General features: G+C 37.2%; 1 protein-coding gene across 2 annotated transcripts in view; it reads right to left on the bottom strand.

The window, feature by feature from the left end:
- Positions 1–520: 520 nt before the first annotated feature.
- LOC145992664 (UDP-glucuronosyltransferase 2B7-like) overlaps positions 521–24,473 on the bottom strand; it is a 57,559-nt gene continuing 33,606 nt past the window's right edge. The window contains exons 1-5 of one of the 2 annotated variants that reach the window (XM_083129036.1): positions 19,379–19,460; positions 9,922–10,738; positions 6,263–6,488; positions 3,927–4,146; positions 521–873 (exon numbers count right to left, since the gene is read on the bottom strand). In XM_083129036.1, coding sequence (XP_082985162.1) covers positions 585–873; positions 3,927–4,146; positions 6,263–6,488; positions 9,922–10,725 — 1,539 coding nt within the window. In that variant the 5' untranslated portion in view covers positions 10,726–10,738; positions 19,379–19,460 and the 3' untranslated portion in view covers positions 521–584. Of the gene's footprint in view, positions 874–3,926; positions 4,147–6,262; positions 6,489–9,921; positions 10,739–19,378; positions 19,461–24,473 lie in introns of those variants that run through there. The other variant, XM_083129037.1, reaches the window with a different exon arrangement.

The raw sequence follows: 24,473 nt of genomic DNA, 5'->3' as shown, positions 1-24,473 counted from the left end.
CACTGAAATGACACAATTGTCAGTCTACACATGGTTTTAGAATCGGATCATATACTGTATGTGCTTATTTAGTACTTTTTACATGTAAAATGTTTCTGAATTTCGAATTTGAAACAGCCGGCCCCCTTGGTGGAGTGGTTAGCACATCGCGCTACAACGCCAGGGGTTCCGGGTTCGAATCCAGACCTGGACATGGATGTTTGTGCGTGTCCATTCATCAATTTCATCACATCATCACTCATCCCCATCTTCGTAAAATTAGCCAAAAATGGCACAAGAGGCGAAGTAAAATAAAATAAATTAATCAATGAATTTGAAACGTGTTTATTTTTTAACTTAAGGCAAGCAACCTAACCACACTAAGTGAGCGTTGCAAGTGTTAGATAGGCTTACATTCTGATTCGGGCGCAGCGGAAAAATCTTTAAACACTAAGGGCTCCGTGAAACGAAAACGTGTGGAAACCCCTGTATTACATTCTGTACACTATTAAATTAAACGAAAACTAAGTATTGATGTATACGTCTGTATTTAAACTAAACTATGTATGTAATTACAATAAACGTATTCACATAATATTGTTTTCTCATTTGTTCTTCTTTGTAGTACAAAGGCGCAGAAACATTTTGACAAGAGCAACGAATTTAATACAAGTCCATAGCCCTACAATGGACGCAATCGTAATCAGTAAGAGAAGGGCGGCAGTGATATCCACCATGTACAATTCAAGAGTCGACAAATCCTGGGAGGCTGGAGTCAGGTGCAGACCCCCACCATGTCTCATCACGTGCTCGATCCAGAACATGGCGGAATCTAAAGGTGCCAAGGGCTTGTCCTTAATGACGGCAGACAACTTCCTCACATTTTCAAAGTAGCTGAAAGAAAGCAGTAGTTATTGATCCAGAGTGTGATTTTTTTTAACAAGCTCACAAGTAATACATAAAGGCCAGTCAGTGAAAAAAAGGCCACCTCGTATATCTCGACTTGTAGATTCCGCGGGTCCACGAAACTCCTGCCTCTGAAAGGGAGTTCCGTTGTCTCCCGGTAGATGGCAGTCGTGTCGCAGGCTTGTGTGAAGCAGTGCGAGTGCGAGCCGTGTGAATATCTGTACATACATACCGATTTCTCAGAAACTATTAGTCATGGAAACATGTAATTAAGTGAACAGAAACGTATACATAGAGCTAATCTAACGTGACATAAAGAATCTTGGTCAGAGTGTCTATCTGTCTATGGCAGTCAAATAATCTCAAGTCAGTGAAGTAAAATTCATAGAGTACTTTTTAGTGGGTTAGTACAACTTAAAGAAGTCTTTGAAATATAATGTGTTATTCAGGAAGTGCCAGACTATTTGACCGATAACGTTCGTAAATTTAGAACACCTCTCAAAATGGCGGGCGAGAAATGATATTTTCGATGTTGCATGTAATATATGTGTGCTAAAAGATGTTCAAAATTATTTAGAGGAGAAGGGCCAATTCACAAATATTTCAACTAAAACAGTTACCATGGACTTAAAACTTTTTAGTTGATATTTGTACAGGTCTTAGATACATTTAAGGATTTATATCCCGTTGTATTTGAGTGAGATTAGTGAAAACATACCAAGATGGCGGACAAAAACCTGATTGTTTTGCTTTCAAGAGCTTCAAACGCTGTTTATATTAGTCTCATGCGCGAGCACTCCAGTACAGCAAGGCCAGGAGTGCTGATCCACATAATAATAGTTACAAAATTACTTATTTTACTTTAGGCATTTCATTATTTCTTCCCTATTACCTCAAAAGAATCAACCTTCAAACCTCCAAGATTCGTTCTTTTCCGATGAGGCTATTCACACCCTCTCGTGAAGTGTTGACAATACATGTGCGACACATCACCCTAGCCAGCCTGTAGGCAGCAGCGCCAGTAAGGGCCCGAAAAATCAACAGGCGACCTTGAATGATCCAATGGGAGAGTACGTTATATGGAGGGAAACTTTGTTTTCCAATCGGTAAAGGCCAACGTTGTAGCATATCCAACAAGCTACAATTTATATTTCAAAATAAAGAATAAAGTTTCAAAGCGCAGGAAAATCGCAAAAATATGATTACTGACATACGTATGACATATTCTATATGTGAAGATAACGTTTCAGAGCGTCGGGTCTATTAAGACAGCTAGCACGTCCATTGGCACATCCGCCAAAAAGAGTTGGTAAAACTCGCTGGCCACAGTCAAACTTTTTTCAAGCGCTTTTACGAGGTTAAAAGTTCTGTTTTTCGGGCGTGTGAATTTATATTGGTTTTGTTTGTTTTGGGCAACATCCTATCTCTCCCCCCTCCCACCATTATCTCTTTCTGTGTGAGAGTGTTGTGAAAACTGAATTGTAAAGTGGGCGTCCAGCTCCAGATATTCCTAAAATGTGTCAGCAGAGAAGGGCTTCAATTCAAACTACCGGAAGTTCGAGTGGTTGTGTGAAAATCGAAAACTTCAAAAACTTAAGTGTTGGCATTGTTTACTATTTTCTACGGAAAGAACTACGTACGTGGTGCCAAAGTGGATTTGTGAATATTGCAACATGTGAAAATCGCGAAAATTGTTTCAATCATCCGTGATCGTCTGCTGCATTAAATACGTTCGACAATAGACCAAATGAAGTTCGAATAAATGAACAACTGCGCCAGGATATTCATCTTATTAGAGACGTTAAGGAAACAGTATCACGTAGAGTGCTCAATTTTTTCAGTGTGACGTACCATGTAGAAGCAATGGATTCTTGGTTTTCTAATTTTTCGGGATCTGTTTCCCGAACAGAAAATGATACCGCACGCCACTGAGACCCTATTTTAGCAAATTATGAAGCAACAACCTCAAGAGCTTTTAGGGGTTACGTTGAGATATAATTTTTGTAATATAAAATTTTATAGTAAATTATGAAGTATAGGGTATCGAATTTGTGGGCAATTCCCCAGCATTGAGACAACAATAACAGCAGCAATTTTGGAGGTTTTAAGCTGAAATCCATACAGCTAGTAGATTCGTCAAATGACTGATCTGGTATTACATTTGAGTGAAAGCGTAAAGCCCTCCTCTAGACGGACTTTGAACCTACAAAGCATTGGAATGAAAGAATGAAGTGAATGTTAATGTAAGTCAAAACTTTCGGCCATTGATACAATTATCTTATTTAGTACAAACATTTGGAATATACGCTTAGCGTGGTTGATGCACAGTAGAGATGTTTTACTTTTTAGTGTCTCTTATTATGGCTTTTATTGCATCTTTGGCCAGTTTTTAGTGCCAAGAGATTAGGGCAATATTCATTATAAATATACGAGGGACAGTCAAATTAAATCCTTAATTTGATTTCGTTTTTAATCTAGTAGATTTCTGCATATAGAGTTACAGAACTTTGCTGCATTTTAGTAGTATATATCCATTGCTGATCCACATATACGAGTTTCAAGTCTTGAGTTAGTGCCTGTATATCTCAGATAGAAGAATCTTCGTAATGCAGTCACTTATGACCCATACCGAAGGTCTTTCTACCCATCTGCCTGCGAACTGAAGCCATTGTCGTAGTTCTCCCTCCATTCGCGAACTTGCTGGCATGGTAATCATGCATAGAGATATTGAATTTTCATTTGGCAGGGAATTTCTATAAGTTTTAGGCTTTCAGAGGGCAAGAAATCACTGCTCTACACTGGTGCAAGCGTGTGAAGGAGGCGGCATCGTTAAAAATGACGAAAATGGTGTTGTGAACCTCACTTGATCAGTGTTGAAACCTTGAGGTCGTTTTGTACATACCAGCTGATGTAAATTTAACCTGTATACAGTCTGTCATGTAATTTTTATCGGACTTTCAAGGTTTTCATTTCACTCTCCCTCGTACTTATATCAGAATATTTACAACTTATTTAAAGAAACTTTGTTATTTTGGGATTACCTTGTATCATTTATGACCTTGGTCAGTGCATCAACTAATTCCTCAGATGTGAAATCAGTGATGTCGAGTTTCACCGATATTCCTCTTTGTACGGCCATTGCAGCGTTCTGATCCTGATCCATCCAGATAGGCAAAGTAACAGTTGGAACTGCGTGATATACGGCCTCTTGCAAGCTGTATATACCTCCCTGAGAAAGGAAGGCTTTTATTTTGGGATGTCCTGCAAGAGAAAAGCAATAAATTCTACAGGTATATAAATCTACGGGAAAAATGAGGTGTATATGGAAAGGCTTTTCTGTGCAGAACTGAAAAATGGGCGCTATATAAATCTAGTTCAACAATATCTCTGTAGTTGCATACAGAAAAAATAAAGATAATTCATGAGAACAATGCGAGATGAAAACCGATGTATTTTTAATTTTGAAATAAATGCTCCCACAACATTACTTGGAAAACCGAAATGCACAGCATTGGGATTTATTTTTACAATATTCTTAACATATGTGAATTGTTTCATTCAGGGGTGCCCATCCCCCCCAAGGCCAATTGCGCAACCTCCCCCCCCCCAAATCATGTCATGTGTCTCCCCCAAATTATATTATTCGCGCACTCAAACCATATAGTAATCCCCACAAAGTAAAGCTCAGGACGATAATATGATACGGTTTCTCTTTTCTTGGGGTAAATATAATTATATTAGTAACCCATACCAATAATTACGTGAATTTTATCTTTGCAAATTTAACTTGTTAAAGCAAAATTTTCCTGTGACAAGGAGTTAGAAATGCGGATTCGATATTTTTTTGTTCGAAATGATGCACCTGCTTTAAATTAAGCAGTATACCAACACTAAGCATTAAGTGATGTTATTAATGAATATCGAGAATATCGCTTATGTCTTGTACTGTACCTATAGTATAAAACTTCACATCCACCTGAGTAAAGCGCCAAATAAACACGCATTTTTGCAACACAGGATTGCGAGCGAAGCGAGAAAGAAAATTTCTATGTCCATTTATTTGCAAACTTTCAAGAATATTAATTTAATGGGGTGTCAATACTTTCTTAGGATCCCGAGATAATTATTTTCCAGCTTCTCTTTTGGCACGTTCGGGGTCTAAACGTCGCTAAATACCGTCTCCAAAATTTAATGTTCGAACTCACTCTCTCCACTACAGAAATCCCTTGACGATCTAAGATTTAACACTTTATCCAGAAATTCCTAAATTTAATACTCAACCATACCACCAAATTTCAATACCAATTTTAGACTTAGTGTTAATATTGAAGAGTGGATATTGCCTCCTCCAAAAAATTAATTTTCAGTCTCCACACCAGAATTTCCGCGACAGTCTAAGACAATATTAACACAAGAATTGGATACCCCCTTCAATTTAATACTCAATCCCCCTCTAACTAAAATACCCGCCATAATCTAAGACCTAGAGTTGGATACTGCCCCCCCCCCCCCAACGTTTACTTCAGAATGCCCCCTGAACCCACGTGTAAAATAAGCCTAACTAATATTCTGAAGGTGGATATTTCCCCCACTCCCTCCCTTCGATAATACCCTTAAACACTTTATTTTCTTCATCTAATGGATTAAATAGGGTGCATTTAAGGCGTAATTTTTTTTACATATATTTTGGAAAAATATATAAATATTATTATTTGAAGGGGAAAAAAGCCCCCAAAAAATCTCAATGGCGCAGCCCCCCTGTGGGCACCCCTGATTTTTGCTCCCGCACTATGCTAAACCTTATACAGGGTGTTTTGTAAGTTCGTTTACAACGCTTGGGAGGTGATTGTACGAGTGAAAATAAGGTGGCAAGTTCATGTAACGAAATTCCGGAAACGGCTTTGTTGCCGAGTTATTGACGTTTGAAAACGTGGGAAAATGATTTTCCGAAGTGAATAATGGCAAAACGGGTGGAGAGAAGTCGTCGGTGTTGGGCGGTCCACTAAGAAATTGGGTACGCTCTTGTCAAAAAAACACTCGGCAATGTTGTGCAATGTCGGCGCAAGGGATTCCCCAAAGGACGCGAACGAAGATGTTGACGGGAGTGGGGTGAGTGTGTGTTCTGCGTGAGCTGGTATCGAAGAAAATTGCCATGTATTGAATGGCACCAAAAAACTATGAAAATTTCCTGAGCGAAGGGCACCATGACGTAAAAACGAAAAAAATGAACGCCTTCATGGCGTGGTGCTAAGCACAGGGGAGCACTTTACCTTTCTTTTTTCAGTGTAGTATATAAAGATTTTGGATTTTAAAATGTACGTACTAATGATTTATAATAGGAAACAAATAGAACCACAGTGACTTGAAATGTACATACCTAAAATATCTTGTTGAGGTGCCCATGATATAGCTTTTACGTTTTTCGGTATATTGTAGTCTATAGAACCAGCCATCTTCCAAATCACCTTTTGGGGTAACATGGAGAAAGCACGGACCAACTTCTTTTGAAGTTCCCTGACAAATGGACTCTCTGTTAGCGCTGATCCTAGTGAGGCAAATATAAACCCAAGCTCTCCAGATTCCTCAATAAAACTCTCCAATTCCTGCAGCAAAAAGTGACGTATACAGTTATAATTAAACAAATATTTATAATCATTGGGCTTACTCGAGATATATGGTCCGTTCTGTGCTAGAGATCAACGTTTCAAAGGAACAATAATCCCATACTCTTATAACCGCTCTTGGTCTCTTAACTATATATCAGAGATTCGTGTCTTTGCTGTTCAAAGGTTAAAACTATCAGTCAGCTAAATTTGACAAGTGAGATAGCATTATTTAATAACAATAACAATTTAATTTTGTAATTAGAATGTTATGTTTTCACGTTAATCTTAAAGAAATTAAACCTTCATCCTACTGATGACTGACAATTGAGCACTTTGTTTTAATTTCTTTCCAAGATGATCTACCCGCCAATCCACTTTGTTTTGTGGATTTGGATTATGTTTCGTCACTTAAGTCTGGAATCTCGTCTATTATTGATGTACTTCCATAAATCACTTTGCCCAGACATAACTTCCTCGGACAAGATATTTTAACACTCTTGTGTGATATTTTCAGGGATGAAGCTTTTCAAATAAGTATTGGTGAAGAAATCATCGTAGAAGGGGTGATGTTGGTTTTAGATTTTCAGGGATAGACCATGCTCTTGTAGGAAGTGAAATCTTTTCAATAAACGTAGTAAGAAGAAGAAAAGAATAAAACTTTACCGGAATATATTACTTTGTTCAATGCTTTTATATGTGTATAAAGTGGGATGTCAAAATTGTATTCCCGTGAAAGTTCTTCTAATCCTAACCACCAAAAAAAAATGTCAACCCTTCACGACAAACAGTTCTCATTCGATGATTTTCTTGCATATATTCTCATAGTTTAAAAACCCGTACTTTTAAATTCAAATCAAAATTCTCTTAAATGAAAAAAAAATGGACAATCCTACACTACTCGTTTTGCATTGAAATTCTAGAACGTCATACCTCTATTATGTATTACAAAACAGAAATGAAAATTCAGTTGTTAATCCGGAGAAATGACGAGAAACTTATATTCACGCTCTGGTCCGAAATGGGTTTAGAGGGTTCACCATGCGGAATCTTCATACTGTCTAGTTTCTTGTCGCCTATAGGTGAATCAGTTCCGGACATTGGAAATCCATCTACCTGTGTTTTGTGTACATATTGCTGTATTTGTCCATACTAATGTTTCTGTTTTCGTTTTTGAGCGAATTTCAAGATTATTTTCGAATGGTACTGTCTAGGCTTGCCAAATTTAAAGAATAAAATTCCGGGAGATTTCCTTACAGCTTTCAAACCATTAGATTAAAATGTTCCGGATGAGGCCTTGCTACTGTGAACACAAAATTGAATCAACTGATCAAAGTAACCCAGCAACCACAATTTGTAAGTGAACAAAGCAAAATCAATATTCAGATGCACGGACTCACTCTTCTGAAGCTATAATACTATAAAAAATCAAAATGAAATGTCACAAATTTATTTTACCATAAACTACAGTCCGTACCAAAAGTTTAAGACCCCCAATTTTTTCCATATAAATGAATCCTGACCGAACGTTTTTGATACAAATATGGAGTGAAATTATATGGAAGTAATATAATATGTGAGGCATATATTGCCGAAAAAATATTGGTATACGTCTTGTAGTTCTTGAGATACGAAAGTGGAAAATCAAATTTCTTAACTGAAAAATACAGCATTTTGAAGTACAGATGAATGTGTATGCACGTAACCGACGTCTTTATGACAGTACTGATTTTTTTCCAGTATTGTGGAACATGAACCAAGGTTTTGGCACAAAAAAGGAAAAAAAAATTCTCGTGTTTTATAGTTTTTACTTTCTAAAATTCGCAAAATAAAAATTATACAGCGAAAACTGAGAGGTATTCAGATAACAATATCTTCCTCGACGACTACGCTGGAGTGAACAAATTTTATTAGTCATTAGTTGAAATGTGTGTCAATAGATGGCGCAGAAAGATATATCTCGAGTAGCAGCATTGTGCAAGTCCAAACCTGTTTACGTTACGCTTGATAATAAACAGGCTGTTTGAATCGCAAGCTACGTGATAATGGGGAAAAAAATCTGTGCACGTGGCCGTGAAATGGCAAATAATTGGTATGTACAGATGCAATAGGTCTCATAGAGAAATTGCAGTCGCACTGAATGTGAGTAAAACCTGCGTGGCGAATACAATAAACAATAAACACGCTGCGGCCGCCCCAGGGTAACGTCTGTACTCGAGGACCGGATTATCGCGAGACTTGCCACACGTCAGCAGCAACAATGGCTTGGATTCAAGCGAGGGAAATCCCATTGTTGCCTTGGCCAGCACGAAGTCCGGACCTGAATCCTATAGAAAACCTATGGAATACCATTGGTCTTCATGTAGCCAGACGCTAGCTAAGGAATGTCCAGGAACTTCGTGAACAGATCTCCGAAGTATGGAATGAGATTACGCCCCAAGAATGCCAGAAATTGGTCCACAGCATGATAAACCGTGTGCAAATGTGCTTGAAACTTAAAGGTGGACCTATTGACTATTAAAATTTCACACTTTATTCATCAAATTTCAGGAGAAATGTTTGTTTCCAAGTATATTTTCAAAGTTCAATTTAATGATATTAGAAATTGTACCTTTAGTTGCATCTATTAGTTATAAGTGCATTAATATGCCTTTACACTTTCTTGATCTTGATGTACCTTTCAATAACATTACATATTAATTCCAATTTTGTATTAAAGTGTTTATTTCATGAAAAGCAGTAGCATATGTACTTTTTTTCTTGTTTGTCTGAAAAACACATGACAAGGTGGTCTTAGACTTTTGGTAGGGACTCTACATTTGAAAATTTGCATTTGACATAATGAATGTAGTTATAAAGCACACAGTAAACTTTCTGACTTACCTGTTCCAGATGCCGGTGCAATATTCAAAATTAAGTGTCTTGCCTCTAAACATATGTGTTTAACAGAATTTACATGTCATTTACTGCACCAATACCCTCTAAATTTACTTATGCTTCTAATTCACTTTTTCCGCAACCAATAGAGAGAACTTATCTACGCGTATTGAACGTACAGTAGTACTTTTCTGTGTCTACTTTTGACTCCGTACTGGCTATAACAACAACACAATTACTGAAACCCACATATCCTCCTTTACTTAATCAATGACTCATTTTATAAGAATACTAAATCTCGTCATTCCGGTAGATAACAAAGTTTGTCCCTTGAATTCGATTCCTGGAGACTCTCTCCCATCCCAGGAGGTTTTGAAAGCTTATTACTGCCACAAAAAGAAAAAAGTGCGGCTTACACTCCTGAACACGGTAATGTGATTATAATTTTAGAAGAAAAAACATGCTTGTATATACATGTCATACAAATACCATTTCAAGTTTTCACTAATACAACAATTTGCAACTCCTATTCTAAAGACAGAAATATGAAACTTACTTGTGGCAATGGTTTTGGATTCTTGCAGTGGATACACCCCACGTCGACAACTTTTGGACCTGTTGGTTTATTAAAGCCCGTAGTTATTTCCGAAGAAGTTAAAATTAAACTAACGTTATTACTGATGACATCACTGCTTGCATTGTTGTCAAAGAATTTCCCCCAACTTTTCTCTAAACTCGGAACGGCCATGTAGTTTAACCACACTAAATGTGCAATGGTGAACAATGTGTTGATGGTGCGTTCTATGAAATTCATCTTGTCCGTGTAGTGAAGAAATACATGCGGGTTGTATGCAAATGTCATGTAATTGCTGGACATTCTATGGTAATTTGGCCAAGGCGAAGTCATGAGTAGCACAAATGGAGTCTTGTGTTTGTCGATATAACCAAAAGAACACTCCATTAAAAATGCACCTGTAAGCACCAAATCAAACTCTTCATTTTGTTGCGGAACATGTTCCACTATTTCTTGATTTAACCGTTGACACACGTGTGTTCCACGTATATACATCTCCGCCGTTTTGATTGGTGGGAAAGGTTCGTTCCGTAACGTCAACGGTTCCGTCAAGTATTGTCTGAAAATTGCCATTGATGTAGGTAACACATACTGTTTCACTCTTTCGTGTGTTATTTTCATTCGCATCGGAGTTGCAAGAACGATATCGTGTTTTCTCTCAGCTAAACCAATTATTACAGGTTCGTATAAGTTCATATGGCTCGGTATTACGACAGGTAGAATCACAAAAATTCTTCCGCAAGAAGCCAGAGACCACAAGCTGATGACGAAGCATAGAATTTTCATCTTCAATGATAACCTGGGAAGAAACATTATGCACTTGAAACAAGTCATGAGTAATAATATCAAGTTGAGAAATATTAAGAATTATGTATTCTGCTTGTTATTGTTCAACTAGCTGATTACCAGGCGTTGGCCGGGTGTTTAGTGAATTCTAACTATAGCGTAAATTGTAACTAATGTATGAGTACAGTATACAAATTATAAAGTAATATATTTTACAAATTCACTATATTATAAATTTAACAACAATTTATGAAAAACATTTTTAGTTCCACCTCCAAGAGCAAGAATAAATAAATTGAACGGCATTGGAAATGTCCCTATTCATCTTAGCAAGCCCAAAAACTATAGATTCCACACTAATCTCGGTCGTTTTACATGCCACCCCCACCACTAGAGGTGCGAGAGGTGTCTTGGAGTTGAACGGCATTGGGAGTGTCCCTATTGATCTTATCGACCCAGAAAACTATGGATTCCACACTAATATCGGCCATTTTCGATTATTTTTACGTCACCCCTTCCCCCCCTAGGGGTGCCAGGGGTATATTGGAGTTGAACGGCATTGGGAGAGTCACTATTCATTTTAGCGACCCCGAAAACTGTGGATTTCACCCCCCTTAGGGGAGCCAGGAGTGTCTTCGAGTTGAATGGCATTGGAAGTGTCACTATTCATCTTAGCGACCACGAAAACTATGGATTCCACACTAATGTCGGTCGTTTTACATGTCACCTCATTCCCATCCCCACCCCCAGGTGTGACAGGGGTGTCTTGGCGTTGAACAGCATTGGGAGTGTCCCTATTCATCTAATCGGCCCCGAAAACTATGGATTCCACACTAATATCTGTCGTTTTCGATTATTTTCACATGTCATCCCTTCCCACCCCCTCTCCTATGGGTGCCAGGAGTGTCTTACCCGCACAGTATTTCTTTTCAGATTGTAAGTCATATGTGTACCAATTTTGGTCATCGTGAATGTCACCAATTAGCTTAGAGACTCCAAAAACTATGGATTCGACACTAACCTTCGGGTCAATCCATATGAAATCAAACCAGCTGGTTGCTTGACCATTTTTAAAAAAGTTTATTTTTTGAGTGGTGTGAGCCTCATATATTGACAGTTCAGAACCACTCTTATTTTATTTTTACTATCACCGATTTGAAGATGGCGGGCATTTTTTTATCATGGCGCGCGTAATTTTCTCCATTCGTAAGCATCAGCGGCAACTTTTTTTTCTCAGCTCTGGTAAGTCCTACGACAATGAGACAAAATCTGTGATGTTAAGCACATTATAGGCTACAATTATATTTGTGTGTAATTTTCTAAATATTATTCCTTCATAATAAATTTTAAGGTTAAAATTGTGTATTTTAAACGCTCAAAATGACATTTTCGGACATTTTTTTGGGGGGGGAAGGCAGTTTGTTTGATACTTGGATTTTTTTGTGCAAGTACCTGTGTACCAATAGAGTACGTCAAAATTATTTGAAGCTTGAGACTTTCATATTTTTTTTCTACAGGGTCATAAACATGTACTTTTTGTTAAAAAAATCCAAGTTCAGGGTTAAATATCTCTGGTGGGCAGTTGTTTAAAAATCTGAAATTTGTACACAATACAGTACTTCAGGATAAGTAACTTCAGTAAAAATTTTGAGTTTGAGATTTAATTGGTTTAGGAGATACAAAACTCGTGAAAAATTCAACATTTTGCATTAAATATGGCATGCATGCAATGTATCGTTGCTCAAAATCCAAAATGCGTTTACAAGGTAACAAAGAAAATAAAAACATAGGAAGCGTTACTTTTCAGCACGCCCTCGTATATATACTTTATTGCAGAGCCATTTCAGGATTGTAATGTTGTTCATTGACATTCCAAATTACAGTTTGCAGAATTTCAACACAAAATGTTAATAAGAAATGAAATTAGGCATGCCATATTTAATGCAAAATGTTGAATTTTTCACGAGTTTTGTATCTCCTAAACCAATTAAATCTCAAACTCAAAATTTTTACTGAAGTTACTTATCCTGAAGTACTGTATTGTGTACAAATTTCAGATTTTTAAACAACTGCCCACCAGAGATATTTAACCCTGAACTTGGATTTTTTTAACAAAAAGTACATGTTTATGACCCTGTAGAAAAAAAATATTAAAGTCTCAAGCTTCAAATAATTTTGACGTACTCTATTGGTACACAGGTACTTGCACAAAAAAATCCAAGTATCAAACAGACTGCCTTCCCCCCCCCAAAAAATGTCCGAAAATGTCATTTTGAGCGATTAAAATACACAATTTTAACCTTAAAATTTATTATGAAGGAATAATATTTAGAAAATTACACAGAAATATAATTGTAGCCTATAATGTGCTTAACATTACAGATTTTGTCTCATTGTCGTAGGACTTACCAGAGCTGAGAAAAAAAGTTGCCGCTGATGCTTACGAATGGAGAAAATGACGCGCGCCATGATAAAAAAATGCCCGCCATCTTCAAATCGGTGATAGTAAAAATAAAATAAGAGTGGTTCTGAACTGTCAATATATGAGGCTCACACCACTCAAAAAATAAACTTTTTTAAAAATGATCAAGCAACCAGCTGGTATGATTTCATTTTTTAAATTTTAATTTTCACCCCCTCTCACCCCCATCCAGATAGGTGACGAACTTGGAGTTGAACGGCAGTGGTAGTGTCCTAGGACCGAACCTTGAGGTACACCGCAATTAACCTCAGCTACCTTTGACCTCTCCATTCCTATACAGACAATTTGCCTACGGTTCTGAAGGTATGAATGAAAATGTTTAAGGTCTATACCACCAATGCCATAATGTCATCTTTTTTAAAAGTGAAGTGTGTTCTACACAATCAAAAGCCCTGCTCAGATCACAGAAAGTGGCCCGAGCAAAGTCCTTAGTTTCAAAATTCTTAAGTACATTTTTGACTAAAGAGTCTATGGCATCAACAGTTGACTTACCTTTCCTGAAACAAAACTGTGATTCACAAATTAAATTATTATGGTCGTCCAAGTAATTGAGAATACATAATTGATTCTAAAACTTTTGAAAAAACTGAAATCATTGAAATGGCACGGTAGCTGGCTAAACAATATTTCTCACTTTTTTTATAAATTGATAATTCAAATACATCTGGGAAGGTTCCTTTTCTAAGGCATTTATTTATACAAAAGGTCAGTGGAAACATGATACAATCTATGATTTCTTTCACAAGATTAGTGGATAAATCGTAGATATCTGCACTATCTGAAGGTATCATATATTTCAGATAAAAAAAATTTTGTTGCAGAATGTCTTACGCTATGCTGTTCGAGTAAGTTATAAACGGTTTCAGCAGATCGTATAATGTTATTACGGATTTCCTGAACAGAATTAATACAAAAATCATTGAAGTCATTAGGGGAGATTTCTACAACATCTTTTTTACTGTATTTGGCAATCGATTTACTTAATTTCCACCCGTCTTACATTTATTCCTGGATACCTCAATATTAGCTAGATTATACAGTTTCTTTGATTCATTTATAGCTTTCCTCCCTCAGGTAGATTGATTTGGCTAGATCCGTCTTACCCCTCTTAAATAAATCTAAATATAATACAAACCTACATTTCATACAGGCTAACTTAGGAGTGTACCAATCAGCATTCTTTTTGTTCTTTTCTTCTTATTAACTTTGAAACTAACTTTACACTTTTTCTGGGGAATACTCCTCTCGAAAATATGTAGAAATACAATTAGAAAATTTTCAAATGTTACCTCAGCCAATGTGTATTCATTATACACGGATAACAATTATTATCACAACTAATAATAATATACTTCTCTTTATTGTCAATTTATTACTATTTTTGTTGTTATTATACATTTGAGGAGACTTCACCAGATGAATGAATGAATGAGTATCCGACACAGCTTTTTCTTACATCGCATACATTTAACATACTGACATGCATAATTTTGCCTTGCACTTGATTAGCACTGGTCCCGGGTTCGAATCCCGACTTGGGCATGGGTGTTCTTTGTGAGTGTCTTTTCATCAAATTCATCCTCATCCTCACCTTCGCGATTATACCAAAAGTTGCAGAAAAGTGTAGTAAATATAAACGAAATCAATCAATCAGTTATTCAAATTTTATTATTAACTTTTACAAACTTGTTAGATAGAGAAGTATTTGAGAATCAGGGTGAAATATATATATATATTTGAATTTTAGAAAACTCATGGAACGTTCGAGGTTATATTTTTGAATATATTTTTCTGATGTGAAATATAACTGGCCCGAGGGGGCTCGACGGACTATTTCCACCCCCTAGCATTTCAGAGCTGTAACTACAGATTTAAACGCCAGGACAAGGATAAAATTCGAGACCCTCTGGACAGTATTTAGTGACCTCATACAGGGTGTACGCAACTGTTATATTATTATCCCTATTTATTCTTATATGTGAGGCAAAAACTGTCCTAGAAAGGTTCTATTTATTTCTCTGTTCTATTGGCTAATTTATAAACTGTTATTGTGTGAGTTATTATGTGGAATTAATATAACATACAGAGAACCGTAATATGAGAGCAATTTTGCTAGAACAACATTGTAAAAATAATGCGTATGATTAAAATCTGTATATGTATAAAAATGGATGTGTGTGTGTGTGTGTGTGTGTGTGTGTGTGTGTGTGTGTATGTTTGTTTGTTGCGGCATAACTCTCGAATGACTGGAGCAATTTCAACCAAACTTGGTACACGTATCACTTTCAATCTGGAAAGAATACTTTGGGGGTAAGACATCCCTAGCACCCCTAAGGTGGTGTGGAAAGGGGTGACATGTAAAAAGAATCGAGAACCACCGATATTAAATTCGGCACAAACAGACATCCGTGACTCTATGCAATCCCGCACAAGGATAGTGTTTCTCGGGTTGTCTAACATTCAGGCTGTGTTGCGAAAACGATCGATATTACGTAGTGTGGAATCCATAGTTTTCGTGACACTCCCAATGAGGTTCAACTTCAACTTCATCACCTATCGGCATGTGGGTGAGGGGGGTGAAAAATAAAATTCCACAAATGACCTAGATTAGTGTCGAATACATAGTTTTTGGAGTCGCTAAGATAATTGGTGACATTCACGATCACATTTAACAGTAACATTTTACACTATAGTTAGAATTCATTATTTTCCTGTCTAATACAAGATTGAGATAAATAAATAAGCGGGCAACGCCGGTTAATCAGCTAGTCAAATTATAATTGAAGACCACAGGGAAAGAACGTAGTTTGTACGTTTTTAGCCAAATTGAGGCAAAGGTTCTTTAAGATAGCTCTTTCTAACTAAGAATTATACAAGAATAGAACGTGCTCTTTCCATCCATTACTACAAAGTGGTTTTGATTGTGTATACAAGGAAAGAAAGTGCTAATGACCATGTTAACAGAGAAATAACGTACTCTCCTGTAAAAATCAAGAAAATTGTAAAGCACGTTCTTTCCCTGTGGTCTTCAAAGTGTAATATTATAATAACTGTTCAATAAGAAGCATATACTTGATGTGACTCTTACAGAAACACTCATCTTGTGAGCAGAGATAGAAAAATTCTATTTATTTGGAAACCAAAAAAAATATTAATTTAACGGCATGCAAATACTTCGAGGTTGTTTACTTTTCAATTTTGTCCCTTTTTCTCTTTCTGTACCCTCAGCAGTTGGGGCGTGTGCCTCTCTCATCCCCCCCTCCACCCGTAGCTGCAGCTCTGATTCCCTTATAAATGAAGCAGATACTTACTCCCTGGACATAGCGCTACGACGCCAGGGGTCCCGGGATTGAATCCCGGCCTGGGCATGGATGTTTGTGAGTGTCCATTCATCAATTTCATCACTCATCCCCATCTTCGCAAATTAGTCAAATGTGGCACAAAAAACAAAGTAAAATAAAGCAAGTCAATCAATTACTCCCTTCTAAGTAATGTGGTGACCTGTAATTAGATGTATTCACTGAAAGGGGTTAAAGTAGAGGCAATTTGCAGTAAATTTGACCACGTCCGAAAATTAGTAGTTTTCGATATAAACGAATTTCTATAGTTTTTTTTAAAATGACAAGTTTCCACATAAAAATGCTAATAGAGAAAAAAACAGCTCATTGTATGGCACATATTTCACCGTTTTCTGATAACTAACAAATAAGTGGTTGGTTGGAAAAAAGTTTGTCCCAAATAACAATCACATGTAAGTAACGGGTGGGTCTAAACTTCCAAGTGATTATAAAAAATACACTCTTAGTTTACTTGGCAACGTATTAATAACAAAAATGGTATGACACGAAGCGTACAAATTACTTAAATTACTTCCTTGTGTCATCAGCTATCCAACAAGGTACAAATGTTGCTAACATTCACATTTGTGTACAAGAAATAATACTTCATTCATCTTCATGTGAATGGAATCAATGAACAATACAATTAAAGAACATTACACGTCTTGCTCAAAGTGGGCACCTCCGTTACGAATGCAGGCACGCAGGTTTTTACGGACATTTGGTCTCTTAACTCGTGATGTGATGGTGTCCTTCATGTGTTGACCAGCTGTTAAGATCCTGTCCCTGAGCTCTTCTTGCGAGTTTACCGGTGTCTTGTAAACTAAGTCGTTCATGTGGCTCCAAATGTAAAACTCGCAAGACGTCAAATGGATCGGGGTATCGAGCTATGCAGCCATCATGCTGATAAATCATGTCACGTCTTGTGGCTAGAGGCACATCCTCCAACAATATTGCCAACCCGTTCCTCACAAAATGTTCATAAGTGATGCCATTTAAGATTTTTGGGCAGCAAAAATGGCTCGATCAAATTATTGTTGATGACGCCCATCCATACTTCTGCCTGGGCGTGCGACAGTGGCTGGATGAAAATTACCCAAATATATGGATTGGCCGAGGCGGCCCGATTCCCTGGCCGGCTCGATCCCCCGATTTGTCGCTTTGTGACCTCAACATTTGGGTCCACATGAAAGACTTAGTTTACAAGACACCGGTATACTCGAAAGAAGAACTCGGAGAGAGGATCTTAACAGCTGGTCAACACATCAAGGACACCATCACATCACGAGTTAAGAGACCAAATGTCCGTAAAAACCTGCGTGCTTGCATTCGTAACGGAGGCGCCCACCTTAAGCAAGACGTGTAATGTTCTTTAATTGTTTTGTTCATTGATTCCATTCACATGAAGATGAATGAAGTATTATTTCTTGTACACAAATGTGAATGTTAGCAACATTTGTACCTTGTTGTATAGCAGATGACACAAGGAAGTAATTATAGTAATTTGTACGCTTCGTGTCATACCATTTTTGTTCCCAAGTAAACTAAGATTGGATTTTTTATCACCACTTGTAAGTTTAGATTCACCCGTTACTTACATGTGATTGTTATTTGGGACAACCTTTTTTTCAACGAACCACTTATTTGTTAGCTATCAGAAAACGCTGAAATATGTGCCATACAATGAGCTGTTTTTTCTCAATTCGTATTTTTATGTGGAAAATGGTCATTTAAAAAAAATAGAAATTCGATTATCTCGAGAACTACTTATTTTCGGACGAGGTATCATATGGTCAAATTTATTGCAAATTGCCTCTACTTTAACCCCTTTCAGGTAATACATCTAATTACAGGTCACCCTGTATATATATATAGGGTGTATCATAAGTAAATTCGCAAACTGACACCGTTGATAATACACGATAATAGAAGCAAAAAAGTCTCAGTAAACATGAGTCTGCAAACGAGCCGTTTTCGAGATAATTGCGATTGTGTGATTACAAGCCGCCACTGACTTCATGGTTTCTAAACGTCGTCCTAGTTGGTAAAATCCCAATAATACAGTAAGAAAAGTCATTGGAGATCTCATTGCTATTATTGAACATTCTACTTACTTTAACAAACGTTAGTATGTTACATGTTACAATTACTGTACACTCGTACTTGTTAAAGGAGATGTTCAAAGAGTCGTCCTTGCATCTGGTTGCAATATTGTACGCGTTTCCGCATTGAGTTTTGAATTCTTTCGAACACACCCGATTCATTTCGGAATTGATCACAAGCATGTATAATTCTCTGTACTGATTGTATCCATCTTGTTTGATTACAACGTCACCTCTCGGAAATGTTCTGTTTTGTAAACAAAGAGCAAACCTCGGAACGTGCAAGGAGTAAAGCACTCGGTGTTTACAAAATTCAATCAGTGACGGCTTCTAACCCCACATATTCACACACATTATTAGCATTTTACAAACTAGGACGACGTTTACAAACAATGAAGTCAAGTAACCACACATTCGCAATTATCTCGAAAACGGCTCGTTTGCAGACCCATGTTTTCTGAGTCTTTCTTTCCTTCTATTATCGTGTACTTTCAACTGTGTCAGTTTGCGCTATTACTTATCATACACCCTGTATATATATGTATGTATGTATGTGCATGTTTATATGTGTACACGCGCACGCACACACACACACACACACATACACATACACCACTTCTTTCTTTGAAAATTAAACTTGCTCATACGTACGTTGAAGAACTTTCCAGGTTGAAAGCATTTCAACGAGACAGTCGTTCACACGATATTAAACTAAATATTTCAGCACTTACAATGTTCAGTTACGTTCCACAAGGATTGAGTACTCAGTTTTTCTGTATAAGAACTGCAAGCAAGGGATCTTGTAAAAGTTTATAAGATGTAAAATGGGTTCTGTGGCAACTCCACTATGTACGTAGAAATGAAAGTGGCGTTGTTAGATAAGACTGACGTCATGGATAGTGCTTGGAATTTTGTAAGTCTAAATTTCGCCATATATTTTTAACGTAAAGAGTACATGTGCGATAACTACAGTCGTCAACAGTCTGTAATTTGGAAAAACTGCCACTTGGCTAATAGACCTGCTTACTGAAAACGATGCTGTAAGAGGTCATATCCTTTTCTAAGCACTTAGGCTTAAAAAGCTTAGTTCTTTCCGACATAATAGCTTATGTAACTTTACCTTTTACCTGGTTAGACATCACCCCGTGAGTCACTACTAGTGATGGGCAATATATTGTCACGATATTTTGGCGATATACGCGTATATCGTGTCGCCGATATGTATCGTCACGATATCTTGGCGATATATATCGTGTCGCCGATATGTATCGTCTCCACGACATTTTATGAATTGAATGCTTATTGTAATTTTAGTGGCACGTTTTCGATGGTAAAGTATGAAGATGGTATGTCTTCTTTTTTGTAGCTCCAATCCATATTCCGTTTCTTCTTCCTTACACAGTGTATTTATGAGGATACTTGTGCTGAAAGGAAAGTGTGTGGGCGTGAATTATTTCTATTGAATACATATCTCTCTCTCTCTCTCTCTCTCTCTCTCTCTCTCTCTCTCTCTCTCTCTCTCTCTCTCTCTCTCTCTCTCTCTCCTCTCTCAGTATTTCGGTGGTAAAATTTGCATTATTGAACTATTTGCACCAAAGGATATCGGTAGATTCAGAACGTGTTACCACGTGATATGTGTATCTTGTCAACGATATAGCATCCATAATATTTATCATGTGTCAGCGAAATATATCATGTCCAAAATTAATACACAACTTACCCTCTAATGCCACGCAAGCACTGTTTGACTTAAATAGGAAAAATGAGCATTACAGTAAACTGCACTTGAAATTAAAATTCGTAAACAGTGTTAGGCTTAAATAGAAGCACCAAAAAGTTTTAAATAAAACTTCGTTAACAACGCTAGACGAATGCGGAATTATGGAGGCACTTGTTAGCTACAGAAAAAATATTCTTTCTGCACTTATGGTGCATGGAAAACATTATTTTTGAAGAATGAATTGTGCAGCTCACTATATTGATATTTTGATAGTCTAAAATCATTCTGTTGCAGCTTATGGTGCGTATCTATCATTAACTTCCCAGGAGGGCAAATTTCAAGTTTGTGTCCAGCTCACTCTGCAATAAGTCTCTTTTGATGATTCTATACCTAACATTTTATTCGTATTTACAAGGATAAACATAACTCATTAGTTTTTATTAAGTTTCCTGATTTGTGTGCGAATATCCTAGCTTTCATGTATAGGAAAGTATTGTTATTGCACTGCATATATTCAAGCACCTTTCATTGAATTTGAGGAAGTTCTTTGTTTCGATTATACATTTTCTCTCTGTTTTCCACAAGAAAGCTCTTGAAAAATTCTCCCGGAAATAGAATCTTACACCAATTCTTTTGTCGTGAAATAATCACATACTTCCATTCTAGGTAGTGCGTTAGGTTACACTTTCAATACACCGTGATGATACTTTTATGATATCAAGTCTGATATTTTTCGAACCGCTCATATTTCATTTTACGATAGTTATTGTATTAACGTGTGTCCACTGAATGACTGATGTTAAACTCTTAATAGTTCTAGTGCATGATAAGCCTGATCTTTGCGATGAAAATGTACAATAATAACATTTTCGGGTGGATACCATAGCTGCATTGGGGAATAGATTCGTAATAGAAAAGATGCCTGAAGCGAGAACTGCAAAATCTTTTAGCTATTCTGTAAAGGAGTACAAAATGCCCTCTATTGTCAATGGAGTTGTCCTGATAAGATAGTAGTGCTTACAATCAAGAAACTACATCTCACTTTCTTCCATCTTGGTTCAAGAGCATTTTCTTACCGTCTCTCGGGTTAAATTTTAGTATATCCTACATTTTCATAACGAATTTATCTGTAATTACTGAAGTGTTTGTGTGTGCATGTGTGAGTGTGCAATCCAAATATTCGTCCTAACCGCAGAGAGGTGAAAGTTTTTTTATTTTCTTTATAGAAATACAACCAACTTTTGCGATTATCCATGTTGATAAACTAGAGATAAAGAGCAGGGTGACTCATGTAAGTCATATTCACGGCGACGTACTCTTCACAGAGGACGGAAATTCGTTGCGTCTGAAAGTAGATGACGGCACTGTGCTTATGTGCATTGCTGGTGCCGTGAAGCGGGAGTCCATGCGTCTGCACTGCCAAACGCTTAAACTTCCAATCGAGGCAGTGGCATTCGAGTGACGAATCTCTTCATTACACTTGATTGAAAACAAAAAAACAAAAACCCTAGCTTGTGTAGCACTTTAACACAGTGATACAATGTTACCCCATTCATTATACCAGTAAAATGCACCGCGGTTAAAAAGGATTATGATCTTCGTGAAGAAGTAATGAAACTTGCATATGTTCTACGGTTGCCAGATTTCTAAAATAAAAAAACGGGACATACAGATTATATAAACATGGATAAAGTTACATTTATTTTTTATAACATTTTTAATCATTACAAAATGAAATGCTGTTTAAAGCATTGTTAATCCCTATTTTTTAACATTTTGACAAAATATATTAATATTTGAGTCCTTGGCGTCCTTTAAGAGGGCCTTTTTTGTTATTAATTTCTTGTTGTATAAAATGATTTTGAAATTTGAATTCGTTATTTCTTTAGCTAAATACGGGACAAATGGGCGTCCCGAGAACATTTTCCGGGATATCGGGATATTTTTTTAAAAAAAGGGGACAATCCCGTATATACGGGACGCCTGGCAACCCTAATATGATCTATATTTTTTCAATGTTGTGAAGTATTGCCCGGTAGTTACTGTGCATAAAGTGGACTTAAAACACCAACTCAATCCAATCCATTCCAATATTGCCCGGTAGGGAAGTATATGTCTCCACGATATTTATCGAGGTGATAATAGAAATCGTGTTAGCGATATATGTATATCGTTACCACGATTTGAGTGACAGCCAAGACCGTGGTTCAGATATGGGAATCACTATAACAAGAAATGTTTTAATTTATTTTGGTTCTCTTAAATAGTCAGCCAGAACGACGAATATATGATTTTCCGCATATGTCACTACAACCCAACTCTTTAGCGTTCGAAAATAAGCTATAGTTTACTTCGCATGTCTATCGTTCATAGTTACAGTTCATGTCCAGTCTTACGGCGGGCGCCCTACATGCGGGCAAGCGAAGTGGGGAAGCGACCAATCCAATGCGATATGAAACTCGGCAGCCTATAGAACGAGGTGCGCGCGGCGATTCTTCTTCTCTACGTCGCAACTCTCGGCGCCACCGTTTTGTCTGGTTGGTCCGCTACGTATTCCCCGCTCCCCACTTCCCTTGCCAGCATGAGGGCCGGTTAGTTCATTGAACTCTTCAACCTAAGTATTGACTATGTTTGTGGGAGTACAAGAAGGTTCTTAAAAGCCCTTGTCTTGACACCTCACCCAATAGGTCGTTAAGTGCCGGTGGGTTGACCCCCACTTGAAAGCTTCCTGGAGATGAGGCCTGCTCGAGAAGAGGTTATTAAAGCCGCCCGCCGTAAGAGTAGACAAGAGTTATACCAACCAGAACGACGAATTCCAGGCCACTAATCAACAAATTATGCAAACTTTATATGAAATAATATTGTGACAAAGGAAAGAACTTTTTGGAAAATTACTTTGGTTGTAATAGAAAATGATCACAATGAAAATTATAAAAAATATTGTCAATTTCTACCTCTGCCAAGCCGTGAAATATATAAAATTCTTTATTATTCGCCACAGTATAAAATTTCGTAACATTTAGCCGGGTCATGTAGCCGAGTGGTTAGCACATCGCGCTGCGACGCCAAGAGTCCCGGGTTCGAATCCCGCTCGGGCTTGGTTGTTTCAATTTGTCCATTCGTCAATTTCATCATTTCATCATTTCATCTCTCATCCCCATCTTTGCAAATTAGCTCAAAGGCACAAAACGCGAAGTAAAATAAACGAAATCAATCAATCGTAACATTTCTTCAGGTTTTTGTACACTCCGTGATAGTTCTCGAAATATTGCTTTACTATCAATTACACAGGATGCAACTGCGAAAGTCTGTTCTTTTAAGATTTGTAATATCAAAGAATTCCTTCCTTCTGTATTTTGTCTATTGCAGTCCTTGTCATTATTTACCCGTCAACAAAATACCTATGAATATACAACAGAAGGGCGGCCTATTGAGCATTAAGGAACAGAATTTCCAGTCAAATACTTCTTCCATGCATTACTTCTTGCGTAACCTTCCTTGACTTATCTGTCTTAAGGCACAACATTTAACATTGAGAAATGGTCAGGAGAATTAGGAATAATGGTGCAATTATCAGTTTTCCGAGAATAATTACATGGCAATCGTCAGCCCAAGTGACAAAGGCTATCACCACGCACCCATTGCCGTTTCCTTGCTATCGTTACTTGTTTTTCGACGGAGAAAGACAACCTCTTAGATATTTTTGCGTTCTGGGTTTTTCCGTAGAAACCAAAGCTTCTGTTTGCTTGAAATAGGATCTTAATCACGTTACTATAGGTGTTGGTTGCCTTGGTTAAGGGTTTGTGCCCTTTACTTGCTTTATTCTGTACCTACTTCTTTCAATATTACACTTAACGAAGGTATAGCCATGGCCTCTTCGATCTCGTGGTGGTTATTTTGTCGTCTCTTAATCAAGGGGTACAGGGTTCGATACCCGGTGGAGGATCCTACTTTAAACTAAAAGCCTAGTCTTGATTAGCCTATCTGTGCACAAAATAGACCTAAAACGAAAACTCGAAGATGTGACAATTTTGAGTTAATGAGTTACTTGTTACAACGAAATTACAACCAACTGTTACTTTTTCGAGTAATTGTAACGAGCCTAA

Source organism: Lepisma saccharinum, chromosome 9 (genome assembly GCF_977018435.1).
Source record: "Lepisma saccharinum chromosome 9, izLepSacc3.1, whole genome shotgun sequence".
Classification (NCBI taxonomy): Eukaryota; Metazoa; Arthropoda; class Insecta; order Zygentoma; family Lepismatidae; genus Lepisma; species Lepisma saccharinum.
This window is presented reverse-complemented; position numbering and strand designations above follow the sequence as displayed.